The 18,558-nt window shown below is 38.0% G+C and overlaps 1 protein-coding gene and 1 long non-coding RNA gene across 3 annotated transcripts in view; one reads left to right on the top strand and one right to left on the bottom strand.

The window, feature by feature from the left end:
• The window catches only part of LOC309627634, a 1,075,643-nt gene that overhangs the window by 177,636 nt on the left and 879,449 nt on the right, over positions 1-18,558 (bottom strand). The window lies entirely within an intron of this gene.
• PRDM5 (PR/SET domain 5) overlaps positions 1-18,558 on the top strand; it is a 226,103-nt gene that overhangs the window by 79,539 nt on the left and 128,006 nt on the right. For both annotated transcript variants that reach the window (XM_082389642.1, XM_082389643.1), the window contains exons 4-5: positions 14,678-14,852; positions 17,279-17,453. In XM_082389642.1, coding sequence (XP_082245768.1) covers positions 14,678-14,852; positions 17,279-17,453 — 350 coding nt within the window. The remainder of the gene's footprint in view (positions 1-14,677; positions 14,853-17,278; positions 17,454-18,558) is intronic.

Raw genomic sequence — 18,558 nt, 5'->3', positions numbered from 1 at the left:
TGTGTGTGAACGTAAAGAAGGAAATGATTTGTTTTTGTTTTTCAAAATTGGAGATATATTTTATGATGTGTTTTAGATTTAGTTTTTAATGATTGGTATTAAAATAGGTAATAAACTGCAAAGTGCAATCAATTTAATGCATATAACAGAAAACACTAGAATTAGCCACACTTACTTATTTATCAGTGACAGTTGGGTTTTCTACGGAAATTTCTATTTAGACAAAACTACTCTATCCACTTCATGAACAGATTCTCCTAAAAGGTTCAGCTACTACTAGGCAATAAAAAGTAAAATGTGAAGTTCCACATTCCATCACTGAACTGATAAGATATTCAAAAGAAGGTGTACAGTTTCTCTTACAATTTATATATCTTTCAATTAATGTAAGCTGCACAACAAAGTTACACTGTATTCAGCTAAGTGTGTTAAATTCAAGATTTTGAGGAAACTGGCTCACAAAGCCTTAGGAGAAATGTTACCTTAGAACCTGATCTAATCATCCTTAATTGTGTCTTCATCCTCTTTGGAAGTCTCATATGATTCAAAAAAGACAGGTTGGGGAAAGGAGAAAGGACGACTGCTCACTGGGGTGCTTCATTGCATCAAGAGAAACAGAGTCCAGTGGAAGAGGAGTTCTGAGATTGAGTATGGCGTTTCCTTTCACTTGGAACTTTGTTTAACAGGAGTCTAGAAAGTAATTAAATGTATCATTATCATGACTGATTTATGTCAAAACTATACACACTTTTTATCACACAGTCATCCTTCAGTATCCGTGGGAGATTGGTTCCAGGACCCCTATATCTACTGAAATCTGTGGGTGTTCAAATCCCTTATGTATAAAATGGTGGAGTATAGTCAGCTCTGTGTATCCTCAGGTGCAGAACCCATGGATGCGGGATACGGAGGGCCTACTGTACTTAATTAAATGGGTAATCAATTGACTAATGTGTCTGTGATTTCTTAAGTTGGTATTTAATGAACATTTTTATTAAATTCACCTCAGTGCGCAGAGATTAAAGCAGCATTTCCTGGTTTCTTTTCCTGTGGTAATTAAGTCCCTTGAGATATGGTTGTGTACACTTTATGGTGGTTTACACATCTGTCTGTTCTATTAGTTTTTCAACAGGAGACAGGAACAAAAAGGCACATGGTCATTCTTGCTGAGAATTTACCCTACTTTTCTTCAAGCAATAGCATGTAAAGCCAGCTAGGCTTTTGAGAGCTTTCCCTATGTGACTTAATTCTGTGCCCATTTCTAGACTTTGGAATGTAGTATGCTTATATGTAGCTTTTATTTTTCTACTTTTTCAGATTTAAAATGCTTATTATCAAGCATTTATATGCTTGTATTAAACTTCTATAAATATGTTCTGCTTTGTTTCAATTCAGTAGGACCAATGTCACGTTGTACACAAGGGAGATTCATAATAATCCCTTGAAATACTTTGCACCTTGCTGTTGGGTAACACATATGATAATACTCTGTTGACATCATCTAAAACCCATAGGAAACCCCACGATATTTTTACCTCTAGAAAGTCAATCAGTAAGTGAAAACAAAACAAATAAAAACTGATTATCCATGCTTATGAAATGAGATTTCAAACTGTGCGACTTTGGCCCATTATAAAAATTTGTAGAATTTTTGCATCAGCATTATTTCATTTAACTCCAACAGTTCCCCCAAAAGTAGTAGTATTATACCCATTCTGCAGATGAAAAAGCTGAGGTCAAGTTGATAAAGCCTAGAAGTGGTCGAGCAGAGCTTTCTGACCCAGTTAGTCGGACATGCCATTTTGGTATCCAGGTTCTCCCAGAGACAGAGGCGTGCTGAGCCCAATTTTTATCTAGAAGACTCAGAGGAATACATGTACATTTTAAAGCAGTGACGAATATATACTTCAAATATTTCTTTTTGTTCACCATGCTGTACATTATATCCCTAAGACTTATGTCATAACTGGAAGTTCATACCTTATGACCACCTTTACCCATTTAGTCATTAAATATATTTTTAATAAATGAAATTGCGGAGATGTTTACAATTGACCTATTGCCAAAATTAGTGAAATATGTAACTGTGAGACTTACAGGAGAAATCACAGGCAAAAGTTATTTGGGATTGAGTACACTTGATTTGGGGGTTCAGTAGTCAAGAGTATCCTTCTATAAAAGAATATAAGTAGCCTGTTTTAATGTGTGTAAATACTTGCAAATTAAAAAGATGTTCTAAGAAGGTACGTTTTTCATTTATTTTGGTGAATGTTAAGAAAAGTGATATAAATAATACTTAACAGATTCTGCAACTTCTGACATCAAACATGCACACCTACTTACAGCCGCACCTGTTCTCTCTCCTTTCTCCCACATAGAGAAGGGTCCCTCCTCTTTCTTAAGAACAGGCCTTCCACCCATGTATCTCCTCCTGATGAACACTTACAATGTAGGTTATCCCTTTTCTCCATTTGATATTTACCCGCTCACACTCAACAGGATTCTTTTCGTTGGTTTTAAACATCAGGTTTCTCTTTCTATTCAAAGTCTTTCCCTCTTGATTCCATATTCCCTTCCAGCAGGGACCCTTTCTCCTTCCCTGAATTGTCCATATGCTGGGTCTCCGTTTCTCTCACCACCAGTGCCCTCAGCCCACCCTGACCAGGCTTCTTCCTCCCTCAGCCTTCCAGTGGTTCTCTCTCAGGTCACCTCTGCTCTCCAGGTCACTAAGCCACTCAAGGCTTTTTGCTAGATCTTTGCAGCAGCATTAGGTGTTGCTGACAAGTGCCTCCATCCTGAAACATCTCTTCCTTTGGCTTCTCCGAAACCACCTACCATCCTAGCCAGCCTCTTTCTTCCTTTCTTTTTTTTTTTTTGCACCTTATACTTTTTGTCAGCTATTAAATGTCTGAGTCCCTTCCATTGCTTCGCACATGCATTTTCCCTTTGCTGGGTTCTTCCTATTTGTGTCCTTCGAATCCAAGCTAAGTTATCACATTACCAGGAAGCCGTCCCTTAACCCTGGAGGAGGTGAGCTCTCTCCGCTACATGCTCCAGTAGCACCATGTCCCTCTCTGCTCTCACACTTATCAAGTCATTTTCTGTTTCTCTCGTGGTTGATTCATGGCAGACTCCACTCCCAGTCTGTAAGCTCTTTGAGGGTAGGCGCTGTATCTGTTTTATTTCACTACATTATACTTAGTCCTTGCGTAGTTCTTGGTACGTAAAGTGCTCACAGAATTCTTTTTTCAAATGAATTACTTATCTCTATCAGAAGTGTTTCGTTTTAGTTAAAATAAAAACTCATGTCTAGGTTAATATGTTTTCTTTCACCAGAAGGTATTTCAAATGTACTTTAGTTTTTCATATAGATTCTATTGTAACAGTATAACAAACATCTTAAATTTTAAGTTTCATTTTATTAGCTAGGGTTCTCCAGGGAAACAGAATGAATAGGATGTATGTGTGTGTGTGTGTGTGTGTGTGTGTGTGTGTTTGTATGTATATAAAGAGATTCCTTATAAGGAACTGGCTTACGTGATCGTGGAGGCTGACAAGTCCCAAGAGCTGCAGGATGAGTCAGCAAGCTGGAGACCAGGGGAAGCTGATGCTCTAGTTCCAGTCTAAGTCTGAAGGTCTGAGAACCAGGATAATCAGTGGTGTAGTTCAAGTCTGAAGGCCCTTAGGCTTGAGACACAGGAAGAGCCGATGTTTCAGCTTGAGTCCAAAGTCTGGAAACAGCCAGTGTCCCACTTTGAAGGCAGTCAGGCAGAAGGAAATCGCTCTTACTCCCTGACAGGTCAGCCTTTATTCTGTTCAAGCCTTCAACTGATTAGGTGAGGCCCACCCACGCTGTGCAGGGCCATCTGCTTTACTCAGTCTACTGATTCACACGTTAATGTCATCCAACAACACTCACACTGACACACCCAGAATAATGTTTGACCACATATCTGGACACCCTGTGGTCCAGCCAAGTTGACACATGAACTATACCATCACATTGATCAAATAAAAAAACATCTTGCAGTTTTCTACTTTCAGTCTTTTTTCTGTCACGTCAGCCTGTTGTGCTTGCCTTGTAATTTTCCTGAAATGCTGTAATTCACAGGGCATGTTTAATCTTTGCCTGACTTTTCAGTACTTCCATGTGTTGAAGCTGCTTTTTCTGTCTAGTTTTCTGCAACTTTCCTGTAATGCCCAGTGTTCTAGCTAGGTTTGTTCTTTTCATAGCGCAAATATACCCTCTGTGATGCTGTGACTTTGCTGATGCTGTTTTCCCTACTTTAATAGACCCATTTTCTCATGATCTTACCTTGTCCAAAACCCATCCAGCTTGTGAATTTCAAACACTGTTGTGAAATTACCTCCCCAAATTCTACAGCTGCTACTCTCTGTACAACTGTCTTGGCCCTTTTTGCACTTTATTGTAATTTAACCATTTTGTTCTGTTTCCACTGAGAGCATTTTAAGTGCTTCAGGACAGGAACAAATATGGGTATTCTTGTGAATGTGAGTATTCTGCAGTACTGTGCACATTATGTGCTACAATAAACGTGTTGAATGAATATTCAGTTTCTTTAACAGGTTTTTGAATTAACTCTAGGTATGTTGAGTGGGGTATGCTTGGCCTGACTCTGGTCTTCTTTCTAGGGAACACATCTGCTTGTCTAATTTGTTCCCTTATTTCCAGCTGGTTGAAGTATTCCCAACTGTTGGCTAACTTTTGAATTCTTAAGAATTTGTTAGGGTTGGGAAATGGATTCTAGAACCCTCTTTGTAGTGAGTTTCACTTCCCTGAATGACATTCTTGCTTTTACTGTCTTATTAATTCAAAAGGAAATTGCATTTGTTTCCCTCTTACTTAGTTCAATTCAGCAGATCCTTTGTTGACACCCTTCTGTGAGCAAGGTGTTGCATCAGTATTGAGATTCATACAAAGAGGAATATACTAGAGTGCCTGCCCTCAGGGAGCTGGGAGTCTTTGGGGAAGGGAGGAGACAGGAGAAGGGAGTGTGCTTAGCTAATGCTTATGCAGTTTAGAATGATGCCTGTTTGGTGAACGATAATTTATATATAATACAGGTAAATAGTCCCCTCCCCATGCACTTTACAGCCCAGTTGGGGATACAGCTAAATAAATACAGATCAAGGGGAAATACTTTGAGAGGGCCAGCTAGATGGTTAGGGAGGAATGTTTGGGGGACCTATAGCTCCGGCTTGCTTATATAATAATATGGGTGAAACCCTGTTTTCTGATGTGATATGGACCAGTACTTGGTCAATTAATAGAAAAAGAATTATCATAGAATTGATATTTCAACCATTGTATTTTAACTTGTTTTAGAAATATACATTTATTTGCCAGGTTTTTGATCTGTGACCAAATTCTTTGTGATTCTGCGTTTAGGTTCCCACACTAGAGTTTGCTACCATATTTTTTTTCATAACCACTCTGTATAGTATCCAGTTTTACTAAAAGACACAAAGGTAAGGCTGTAAAAAAAACCTGTCAAATTACACAAAGCAAAGCAATTATAAAAGATGGGAGGAAATCATAGAAGGATTCTGCACTCAGGTTGCTTTGCAAGTCTTTCCAAAACCTTCAGTTGATCTTCTTAGAAACTATTGAATTTTTTTCTGCCTCATATATTTTTGCTTTATGTAGTGTTTAGCTAAGTTACATAATTACAGTAACTTGTACCAGTGGCATAAACTGGTGCGGGAACAAACACAACTGACCCTTGGGATTCAAGCAAGCAAGTCAAGTGATGAGGATAAGAGCGTGTAGGCAAGCCAGGTCGCAGGCTGCTGACTGAGAGGGTGTGGCCTTGAGCGTCATTCGGCAGATTTTAGGATATGCAGAGTGTCAGGTAAATCTGGGAGCCAGTTAATTGAAGGTCAGTTAAAAGCATTTCCAATATAAAACAGATCAAAAAAGGGAATGAAATGTTGCCATTTGCAGCAACATGGGTGGACTTGGATGGCATTATGCTAAGTGAAATAAGTCAGACAGAGAAAGACAAATACTGCATGTTATCACTTATATGTGGAATCGAAAAAAAATACAACAAACTAGTGAATATAACAAAAAAAGGAAGCAGACTCAACAGATAAACCACAAACCTAGTGGTTACCAGTGGGGAGCGAAGGGGAGGGGTGGGGGAGTAGGAAGTATAAACTATTGGGTGTAAGATCGGCTCCAGGATGTATTGTACAACATGGGGAATGCAGCCAATATTTTATAATAACTGTAAATGGAAAGTAACCTTTAAACATTGTATATGAAAAATAGAGCAACTGTACTGTAGGAACACAATATGCCTTCTAATCCCTTGTTTATAAAATAGCTACCCTATTCTCCATAGCATTATCTTATTCTAGAATTTTTTGGCCTGTCAATATTGATAACTTACCTTTAAATAAAGTAGCTGAGGTATGGTAGTTTTTTTTTTCCTGTGAAGAGCCAGTTTCTTAGGATCACATCACTTCTTTTCTATATAGCAAATTTTTCTTTTTATTCTTCTCATCTTTTCTCTTGACTTTTTTTCTCTATGATGTCAGATTTGTTTCTTATGATGCTTCAAACATTACTGTCTCTGCTTGAACTCCTCAAAGAAAGATACGTATATGTGTTAGTGATTTGTAATTGATATTCTTTGCTTATAGATTTGATTTTTTGTTTAATATAGTATCCCGTTCCTAGGAATCTTATTAAATTTTTTTCTTGCTATGTGGCTAATTATGAGTTGTGATTAGAAAAGAGACGATTTTATTTGCATTTGTCTTCATTTTTCTTATAGGAACTTTAATGCACTTTAAACATGAAATTAGCTTATCCTGCACAATTCACTATTTTAAATACTATTTTCCTTGATTGCGAGATGTTTTCTTCTCACTCTCAAAATAATTTTTAAAAATGTTCTTTTGCTTAAATTGTTGTATCAGTCAACTTTTGCCAAGAAGACTGCTCTAACAAACAACCCTAAACTTTTAGTGGTTTATAGCAATGGGCTGCTGGAAGCTGCGATTCTATCCACAGCTCCATTCCACTTGGTGTCTGAAGGAACGCCCTTATCAGGGACATGCATTTTCCTGACACAGGGGAAAGAGCAGTGACCCACACATGTGATGGCTCTGAAAGCTTTCCCTTGGACATGGTTCACTTTGCTTCTAATCACATTTCATGGGTCAGCACAAGTCACCTGGTCAAACCTGATACAGCATGCCCCCCACCTGCAGCGCTCTGAGCCACATGGCTGCTTGGCCTCGTCCTCCTACTGGGAGGGGAGTGGTGAATAAATTGGAATGCTATGATCTGTCATAGTTATGTCTCATTTTAAGTATTTTTGGTTTTATTGTTAGCTCAAAGTTAATAGATACAGTTGGTGAATTTTGCTGCGGAAATGATTTTTTTTTTCCTGATTTTTTTAGTTTTGTGTATGGAACCCTATAGGAATGATGTTGAGACTGATTCAGGATTTTAGTAAGGAAAAGTTAAGTGACAGGATATTAAATGTGGAATTTTTACTATTTCATTATATTTTCTTTTCTCCACCTTCGTCACTTGTCTCCTACGTCTATTGATTATTGAGTAGAAGTCCAAACTTCCCCCGCCCCACACTGGTATAGATTGTTTGAATTTGTAAGACCAAGAATTGTTTTGAAGATACTTCCTTTTGTGCTGATTACCCATTAGTCGTCTTAGCTAGATAGTCTGGATTTTCGCAGCTTACTACCTTTTCAGTACAGTGAATTGGGCCTTTGCCAATTTAAAAATCGTGGTTTTTCTTACATAGTCCACATGTGGACGGCAGTCTGCCAACAAATAAACAAATACCAAGTTAAGTTACAGACAGATGCAGCTGAAATACCAAGTCACCCATGGCCTCTTCTGGAGTTACGTTTATTTGCACACAGTGAGGATTAGTATTTCTTTGCAAAACAAGAGACAGTTACTTTTGCTGTTTAGAAATAGCAGAACTGAACCTCAAATGCATGAGTTCAGGAAATCTATCCTAGTGAGGCGTGGTACTTCGGAAGGGACAATGGGCAAATTGTCAGAGAAAGTTGAGGTTTATACATAATGTCGGATGGCGAAAGGAGATAGGAAATTTAGTTACATCTCCTAGATATCCAGGAGTAAATGTTTTGAGATGGTGATAGAATCAGAAAGGATTAGACTGGAAGGCATGTTTAGTTTATTTGGTCCTAAGTGTGGTCACCGTACAGAAGCAGTCACATTGACGAAATCTTACCTAGTGATGGCTTACGTTATCTGATGTGATTTCCAAGGAGGGGCCCCTCTAACCTCACAAGGTTGTATATTCCAGCTTTTTCCTTGACAGCCCAGTTAAATGGGTCTCTCCATTCCATTCCTTCCGGTAGAGTGAGGCCCGAGAGGAGAAGCCGTGATCACATCAGCACGTAGGCGTACTTTTCCCTTCATATTCATTAACTCGGTTCTCATGAAGATGAGTTTATTTCACTTGTGCTTGAATCCAGCTCTGGAAGGAATGAGAGAATAAAAGTTCACCTGAGTCATTTTCCAGAGGTGATAGGAGACTTGCCTAAGGGGAAAGAGCCCAAGAGTGGGAAAGCCAAAGCTGTCTTTTGACGGGGTATTAGTTTTTTCTGCTTTATGGTTGAGGACATTGAGGCCCACAGGGATAAGGGAGATGCCCACATAGCCGGAGAGTGGCAGAGTAGTATCAGTTCCTAGATCCCACTGTCCTCGTCCTCCTGCCTAGGCCTGGGTTCTTGCTCTGGAGCGGGGGCTGGGATTCCTTTGCCCATGGACTGATTCCTGTGGTGGAACTTCCCGGTCAGTGTGCTAAGGTACCCTGGTAAGCCAAGAATAGGTTCCTAGTGTGGTATGAGATATTGGTATTGATGATAGTATTTTTATTTACACTAAGTTAACGCATTCAAAATTCATGACAGTTGAATACGTCTGTTCATACGGCTATTCTTCTATACTTTCTGAATTCAGAAATGATTCTTTCAGTGCATACGAACTTCGGTGGCGCCCCCTGCCTCGAGAACGCTCTGTAGTGGCCGTACCACGTGGCACTACCTCTGACTTTCCTGTTGAATCATCCCAGTCAGATTATTGCTTTTTTCTGGATTTGTTTGTCTTCATTACATAAGTTTGTTTTGGAAACTCTGACAATCAGAATTCTCAGAGACGTTTTTGTGTGTGTAAATTTGCGTGTAAATCTGAATTCCATAATATGTGATGTTATCACAGTGATGACGCTAATAAAATCCAAGCCACCACTATTTTTTTCAGCTTTCTTAAGAAACATCAGAATTCTATGCTTTTGTTATCAGAATGCATTGGCTGTCCAGAGGAAGAGCTTTGCAAGTAGTTTATTACCTAAAATAAATTTTTTTCCATTGGGGATTTTGAATGACTCTTACTTTGCAGATTTGTTGAAGAATAGAAATTAGCTTTAGGGAATTCCCTGGCGGTCCAGTGGTTGGGCCTGTGCGCTTTCACTGCCGAGGGCCTGGGTTCGATCCCTGGTCTGGGAACTAGGATCCCGCAGGCTGAGTGGTACGGCCACAAGAGAAAAAAAAAAAAAAAGAAAGAAAGAATAGTAATTAGCTTTAAAATGGCTGAATTGAGTAATACTCTTGGGCCCCTGAGTGAAGGACCACATGAAAATACATTTATACATACAGAGAAGATACATATTTAAAGCAAAAATGTGTAGTTGGTGTTTTAGTTTGAATCCTTAGGGAGAATTATTATTATATAGAGTAACATCTGTGAACTCTTGAGGGAAAACTTCATCACCTTGTTCTCCTCCTTGACCCTTCTCCTCCTCCCACATTCCATATACAGTCTGTCAGGAAATGGTGTCAGCTTCTCTTCAGATCATAGTCAGAATCTGATTACTTCTCACCGTCGCCACTGTTTCCCTGCCATAACCCTCCCATGTCACCACTGTCCGTGACCTAGACTACTGTAATAGCCTCCCACCAAAAGTAAATGAAGGCAAATATTAGTGAACTTTTTACTAGTAAGTGCTTTTCTTCTGTAGACACAAGCATATTAGTGTTCCCTTTTACTATGCATATTAGTAAAATATTGAGCGACTATTATGAGTATAGCTTATGCTGTGGGGATACATGGCGATTCTTGTTCACTTCCTTGAAGAAACCATCTTTGGGGAGACAAGAAGAACACATGAATGTCGTTGATCACATGAATTAAATGATGAAAACCGCAGAAATAAATTACAGGTAAGTGTCCAATTGAAGAACTCCTGGAACCTACATGAATGTAGTAGATTAGAAAAGGTTTCATGGAGGGTGAACGTGGGCTGTGTCTCAGACGTTGCTGAGGAGTCGTAGCTGGGAGGCCAGGTGGCATCTTTGCAGTTGTACTGAGGAGGAATGAGTTCAGTGTTTTCTGAGAGGAAGTGTCCCAGTTGGACTGAAGAACAGAAGGCAGGTTAGCTTGAAGGATAGTTGGGGATGAGAGGATGAAGTGTGGGTTTAGATTAGCAGTTGGTAAGCCGTTGGAGCCATATTTGGGACAGGACTGGTACCATATATTGAGAATCCTGAGCTGTTGGATACTGGGGGTGGCAGAAAATATTATTGTTAGGAAATCTTTTTTTTTTTTTGGCTGCACCGCGTGCCCTGTGGGATCTTAGTTCCCCGACCGGGGATTGAACCCGTGCCCCCTGCAGTGGAAGCACGGAGTCTTAACCACTGGACGCCAGAGAAGTCCCAGGAAGTCTTAAGGAGAGCTTAGAGTGTGCTTTGGAGAGCACGATGGGTGTAGCTAGAGTGACTCACGGTCCTGGCTTGCCCAGGACTCTCTCAGTTTCAGCACTGAAAACCACATGTCATGGAAACCCCTCAGGGAAAGCAGGTGGTTGGTCACTTGAGGTATAGTATAGATCAGACAAGCAATTGGTACCTGAGGTCCAAACCAGAGTAAAACATGAGCACATTAGCAAGTGAACAGAGCATGACAATCAGAAATCCAGAGCATTTCAGAGCTCTGGTAGGCAGGCAGTGGAGTTGAATTATATTTTGGCTGACAGCAGTTCAGCCGAATGAAATTTAGCATTGTCATAGCAACTTAGCTTATGTGACAGTCTAATTGGAACAAATTTTGAAAAATAAATATTTTAACCACTGACTTTCAAGTTTTGTTTAATAGTAATACTAATAATGATAGCAGTACTTATCATTAATGAATACTTAACTTGTGCCAGGCACCTTGCTAGATTTTACAAATATTCTCACTTTTCATCCTCACAACCAGCCTATGAGATAGGCAGCATTATTTTCTCCATTTTATAGATGAGGAAACTGGTGGTTTGAGAGATGAAGCTGTTTGCTCAGTTCCACAGCTAATTAATCATAGAAGGAGACTTGAACCCTGGCCATCCCAAAGCTCTTATTACTATTTAGTACCGATTCCTGGTGTCACGGAACCTAGTTTGTTTATTATTTATTTTTTCCTTTTACTACAAAAGTAATACTTGTTAACTCTAGAAAAATTGAAACACGTGGGCTAGCAGGAGACTATGCAAAGTACAATTTCCTCTATTTAGAAACAAAGTCTGTTGACACCTTTGTTCATATCCTTTTCTTTGGGGGACACCTTGATATATGTTTTTTTCTATACAAATGACATTTGATAAATCTTTTAAAGCCAATTGTTAGACTTTTATTCTTTTTCAACTTATTTTGTCGGATGTTTAGGCTGTTGTAACTTTTTGATACTACAAACAGCTTACAGTAGACATAATTAGCTGAAGACGATATACAAATAAAGCAAAATGAAACAAGACTGAAAACCACAAAAAATTCATAATGATGGACAATAATGCAGGAGATGCATAACAGTTGTAAAATCACTCACTCTTTTGTATCTGGATCACTAATACAGTGAAAACCTGTGACTAAGGAGCATTTGCTTTTGAACACACCATGATGTTGCACAGCTTTCTTTCAGTTAAAGTTGAATTTTCAGCGAAGTCCCCTAGAGCCCGCGACAGGATCCATAAGCAGGACCCCAGCCCCCAGGCAAAGTCCCAGGAAGGCGCTTAATCCCTAAAATGTAAATGCAAGGAGTGATTCTGCTAGGAGGACCTGTGTTCAGGGGAATAAGCCGCAAACCCATTGACCAGAAACCGTAGCTAAAATAAAGAGAAGTAAATTTAAGGATCAGAATATTGAAACAGTTATCAAAGCTGGAGGTCATGGCCAGCCTAATGACAACCGGGAGTTGATGCTCAGCCCCATAGTGCTGGGTCAACGTTGTTTAAATCCTTCTTGCCAAAGGGCCGGAGATTGGGCCTGGGATGAACCTACAGGTGGGGAAAATCACCCCAGAGAGTTTGAGAGAGCGCCAGGGATTAGAAATCCGGCAGGTTCTGACAATCAGAGGTTTTGAAGAAGGAGAATAATATAATGAAAGGTTGTTGAGTGATTGAATCAGGAAGGAAGCAATTTAACAGGATACTTCTTACAATAATTTTATTGTGGAGGCAAATGAAAAGGAAGAGGCTCTTGGTCCGGGTAGTGGTAGGAATTATATGTAGAGAGATATCTAGATATCTCCATTAAATAAATAGATTGGAGCAATACCTGTCATGACATTCCTCTTACCACATGTTTGGCATACAGGTAGAACGTGTCCTTGATCCTTGGAGCTTGTAATGCAACCATTACTTTCATTAAATTGAAGTTTTAACTGGTATGTTAAAATTTTCTTTTATTACAGAACCCCTAAATAGGCATGTTGTGTGTTATGATTGCCGTTTAAGTTAATGCTATCGTGTTTTACAATTAAAAATTATTATCTTCTCTTGGTGCTATGAAGGTCATTCATTATAAAATTAATGACTAATATGCTGGAAAGACATTTCAATTAACTTTCTTGGATATTGATCAGATAACCACTAAGATTTATGATTATTTTCTGAAATCTTCATTAGGTGAGCCCTTTGTTGCTTTGGTGACTCTTTTAGCAAGTAGTTTCCAAAACCTGGAAAGTGCCGCTTCTGAGTTAATTGAAAAAGAAATCTTTCTTTTGCTGAGTGTCCACATTAGTTTTTATTTGTTTTTGTTGCACTAAAAGTAACAGTTGTATAGAAGTTAACTGTGTTCTTAATTAGAAATAACTTTCTGTGTTTCTGTAGCTATGAAATTCATGAACTTCCAAGAATGCTGTAAAATATTACAGGAACTTCATTTAATTAAATGCAGCTAATGGTTAAATGTGCTTCATTGCTTTGAACTTTTGAATCAATCCTCCCTTACACAGTATTTGATAAATGTGATCATAATTTCTGTCTCATCCATGGAATTTTCTAATATTTATTGTTTTTAAAATGGCAAAGTAATCTTTGTTGTAAGAAGAAACTAAAACAGTATTCAATATAGACTCCTACTTCTCCCAGCCTCAAAATGATGACTTTATAACAGTTTGAGGCATATTTTCCAGTTTTTCATGGGGTTCTGCTTGTGTATGCATACATATAGATACATGCATACGTTCATTACAGATTTCTCCTCCTCCTCCTCTGTCTCTCCCTCCCTCACCTAGGTGCTATGATATTGCCAAAGGAGAGGAGGCTTTGTTCTGTGTTCTTTGCTTTATTGGATTTCACTCCTGGGTGGAGCTTATTGTCCTCTTCCTTCCCTCACTTGCCCACCGCAGTTCAGGTTATGCTTTGCTTCTCTTTATCCTCAGCAGCCAAGCTAGGAGCCCTCCCAGAACAAATCCTCAACTGTGTAAAAGACATCAATTCAGGGGGTTTCTCCTGGGGACTGCCAGCTAAGCAGCCCCAATTCTGGCTTCCCTGGTAATTGGCCCCAGGCCCAGAGGGGCTTTTTGTATCGTTGGTTCCAAGTATAAAGTTTCTCTGGGGTTTCCTTGGGTTATTCTTTGCTGCATTCCTCTTCTCAGTGTGTTATGGGTTGAGATTTCTTCTGTGTTAGCAACCCTGGCTAATTTCTTCTTCTAGAATTTTCTAAAAAATGGTGGTACGTTAAGGGTGGAACTTGCTTTCTTCTTCTGTCATTTTAGTGGCATTTAGGTACACGTGATGACCTAGTCAATGTTTTGAACCTCCCAGGTACCTAGTCTTTTTTCTATTCCCGGTCCAGCTTTTTGGAAATTCTTTCAGGGTTCATTTGCAGTTCCTCTGGTTTGTGTTATAACTTGAAAGTTTTCTCCTTCTTTCAGTTTTGCATTTTATATGAATCATAATTAAATCATTGATATCTCATTGCTCTCTGTTTGGGTTCAGAAATGACACCATTACTTAACAGATTTATTTTCTACTGCATTTATGGACCTCCACAAGGTGTTACTGCATAAAGCCAATCAATGATGCAAAATTTAACTTTTAGAAATTTAAATAATTATCCTTATTTCATTTGATAGATATAAATGTCACTATCTTTAATACATATTTGTAGTTTATTTGCCAGGTGACTAAATATTGTCAGTTTCCATCTTCAGTGTTCAGATCAAGTGGAGATATAAAAAAAGGAATCATAACTTTTCATGAGCACGTGATACTCAGTGTATCTTAAAAATGATTTCTTAGTTACTATCAGAAAGGAATGATTTAGCTTTTTTTTTTATTATTGAGATACATTGGTCATATAACAGCATATATTTTTAATTTTGTCTCAGGAAGGAGAAAACATTTTCTATTTGGCAATTGAAGATATAGAAACAGATACAGAGCTTCTGATTGGCTACCTGGATAGTGACATGGAGGCCGATGAGGAAGAACAGCAAATTATGACCGTGATCAAAGAAGAGGAAGGTAACAATGCTAAAGGACGCTCAACAGCTGGCAGAAAAGGTATTACCTCTAACTGATGGTCCGAGAGAATGAAAACTGTAGGAGAAATAAAGTTTGAACTGTGCTTGATCATAATTACAATATAATAGGGTGTTCTCAAAATAAAGTTAGTTTTCGTCAGAACTCTCGGGGGATATCCAGTTGTGTGCCTCTCTTCCAGCAGGAAGGGAATGATGGGTTGGGGTAGGTGATGGATGTGCCCTGTAGGACTGCCAAGGTCAGGGGCAGCTCCCAGCTTCCACTGCTCTCACTGGTGGGTGGCTAGTAATGAGGATTTTTGTACTCTAGCCCCGCGTCTGCCATTCATCCATGTTATAACCAGGCAAGTCACTAACTCTGAGACTCTACTTTCTCATCTGCACATGGGGAAAGGTGAGTGCAGAGGTCCTGCTGGGCCCTGTGGGATTATTCCTGGGCCTCACTCTTAAGATCCTTTGAGAATCTGGAGCATCTGGAAATCCTTCTTTGTTCTGATCATAGAGGCCTACAGCATTGCTGGGTTGTTCTAGTAGGGTAACCAAAAATGTGTGATGACCATAGGTAGACTTGCTTAAATCAGCCCTGCAATCTAGGAGATAGATGTCACTTGTTTGTCATCTGCCAGGGAATAATCAATTGTTATTAGGGCTTGTTTCTGTTATGTTGTATTTTACTCCTGATGGGGTTTGAGGGAAATTTGAATGGTGTTAAGGGTGTTCACATTTTGTACAAGGCTGATACTTAACTATAGAGAATTTTTCCATTTTGCTTAACAAAGCCACTTCAGAAGCGACACTGGTTTCTTTAGTCACTGTGGTATTAATGTCTTTTATATGAATTTTCTATTCTAACTGTATGTCGTTGGCTGAAAAAGTATGAGTATTCCCAGTATTGCCAGATTATGCTTCTGTTTCTTTATTTTAGTTGGAGTATTTAAAAGGAAGATGAGGACAGGCTATCTGTTTTGTCTTTCCAAATATGCATTATGCTGTTTGGAATGTCAGATTTGGGGTGATGGGAATTATTTCTGTACTATTCTGTGTTTTCTTTATTTTTGTATTTATTTTCAACATTGCCCCCAGGGTACGGTATTACTGTGTCCACAATTTTACCTTAAAAATAAGTCTCCTACTTATTACCACCCTGATTTTTCTTTATTTAGTTAACAAAATATCAATTTCTATTACTTTTGTAAGAAGAATCAACAGAAACTTACACAGATTCTTAGAACATATGAATCATGTGCTTATATTGTTGATATTTTTATTTTAGAATTCAGTTTTGTTTATAAAAGCAAAATATAAAACCCAAAAAACAAACAAACAAAAACCCCCCAAAACAGAAGCAAAACCAACCAAACAGTGATCAGAAGAAACAAAGAATCCACTCAAATGTCAAGCAATGGAGAGTTTGGTTAAATAAGTAAATTATGGTACCTTAAGTTTAAAAAAAATTAGACTTGAGAAAATATTAAATGGAAAAAAGAGCAATACATGAAATTGCATAAAAAGTATGATCATAAAGGTTCTTAGACTGTGCGTAAAATATGAATGCACAAAAGACAACTCAGGCATGGAAATAGATGACAGCAGTTTTCTTCAGGGTGGGGTTATTGGTGATTTTTAGTCTCATATTTTCTGCATTTTATCTAAATCTAACTTTGGGACTTCCCAGGCAGTCCAGTGGTTAAGACTTCTCATTCCAGTACAGGGGGTGCAGGTTCGATCCCTGGTTGGGGAGCTAAGATCCCATCTGCTTCGCGGCCAAAAAACTAAAATGTAAAACAGAAGCAATATAGTAACAAATTCAATAAAGACTTTAAAAATGGTCCACATCAAAAAAAAATCTTTAAAAAATTTAATCTTATTTGATAATCAGAAAAAATATGTAATTTAAATAGCACACTTTGAAAAATTTGGGTAGAGCCATGACAGTCCACATAGGACTGACAGCCAGAGAGACCGTGCAGCCTCACTCCACCTACTGTAATGAGTGCTGTTTTTATGACCTTGGCCTTTTTTCACATATATGTGAGATTCCCCTTGGTAATCCAACATAGTTCCCCTTGGTTGGGTTTTTCTCTTCTTGCAGCTAAAAGTGAACTCAAGATGACCCGTTTCAGGGAAGACTTTGGTGTTGCAATTCAATATTTGTTATAACTCTTTGATGTGAAAAGTTAATGTTACAGGGTAAATTAAAAATTGATTTTGATTTTGTATTAATTTGGTGAAACACAAGTTAAATGATTTTAAAAATAATGTATTGTTCTAGTTAACACTTTCTATTATTTTTCGTGGGCAACCTATTCATACTCATAGAGATAATAAAAATTTACTAATCTGGTACCATTAAGCACAATTAATTTTGATTTTAAAATGAGGGCAAAACTGAGCAGTTCTTGGCTCTTCATTTTTGTCTTACAAATCTGCTTGCTTGTAAATACGCAGATCGCTTTGGCTGTAAAGAGGACTATGCCTGTCCCCAGTGTGAATCGAGTTTTACCAGTGAGGAAATTCTTGCTGAGCATCTTCAGACATTGCACCAGAAACCCACAGAGGAGAAAGAATTTAAGTGCAAGAGCTGTGGGAAGAAATTCCCAGTTAAACAGGCTTTGCAAAGACAGTGCGTACATTCAAGAGTATATCTCAAATTATAAGCTGACACGTTGTTTAACTGTTTCATTCAGTTTGTCTTGCAGTTTCTAACCTGTGTGCGTGTGTGATGGTGTGTGTGTAGAAATTAAGCATTCTCTATTGTCACTGTCGTAAACTTTTCTCACTATAGTACATTGATTTTTGAAACATTCTGATTATGAAGTTTAACCAGTAAACATTGTTTATGCTAATCGATCTTTGTCCATTTAATAACTTGCCGTTAAATATTAAGCTCATTGGTGTACTAATTTGAAATCTGATATGCATAATTTAGCTAGTGCTTTGAGGTGGCAGATCAAGTTTCAGCGGTCTGCATTGGATATTCCCTCTGAAATCTGTAAAAAAAAAAAAGAAAAGAAATAGTTTAAGAAATGGAGAGAGGTATGAAGAATACAGGGCCATTTTGGGAAGCACTGTTTATTTCCTAGCAATGTTGGAGAAATAATTTAAAGATGAATATGTACAAGATAGATGTTGAAATGAATTAAATGGTCCCAATTATTGCTCTGCACCCTTTATTATTTTAAATATTTATATTAACAGTATATTAAGTTATCCTTTTACTTAAGTATTTTACAGTATCATGAATTATTAAACATGAGAAAGTGGATACATATATTTACAAACTTATTTTTAACAGAATGTCACCTTGCATATGAGCAAGAAATCTTTAACATAGGCTTAATGTTTCATTTTTTAATTCATTAAAGTAAAATTCTGAAACATGCTGTATTTCATATTAAGACAGTTTTCATATATGCATCCACTTTTGCTTATGAAATTTGAGATGAAAAATTTCTGTTGAAAACTTAAACTTAAAACTTGGAAATTCTCTTACACACTCTTTAAAAAACCAAGCAAGGGCTATATAGTTTTTAATGAATACATTTTAAAACTGCATTCTAGTCAGCTTTTATTCAATTTAGTATTATATATTATACACAAAACATACTTTTGCTCAGCTGAGTCTTATAGTTAAATTGTAGGTGCTACTTAAAAGTTTAAAGGGCAAAAGGCAGAATGAAAAGAGAGATCATGAATGTGACTTTATTCAAAGTAGAGATATTTTCATA

The sequence above is a fragment of the Balaenoptera borealis genome (genome assembly GCF_965194805.1).
Source record: "Balaenoptera borealis genome assembly, chromosome: 4".
Taxonomy (NCBI): domain Eukaryota; kingdom Metazoa; phylum Chordata; class Mammalia; order Artiodactyla; family Balaenopteridae; genus Balaenoptera; species Balaenoptera borealis.
This window is presented reverse-complemented; position numbering and strand designations above follow the sequence as displayed.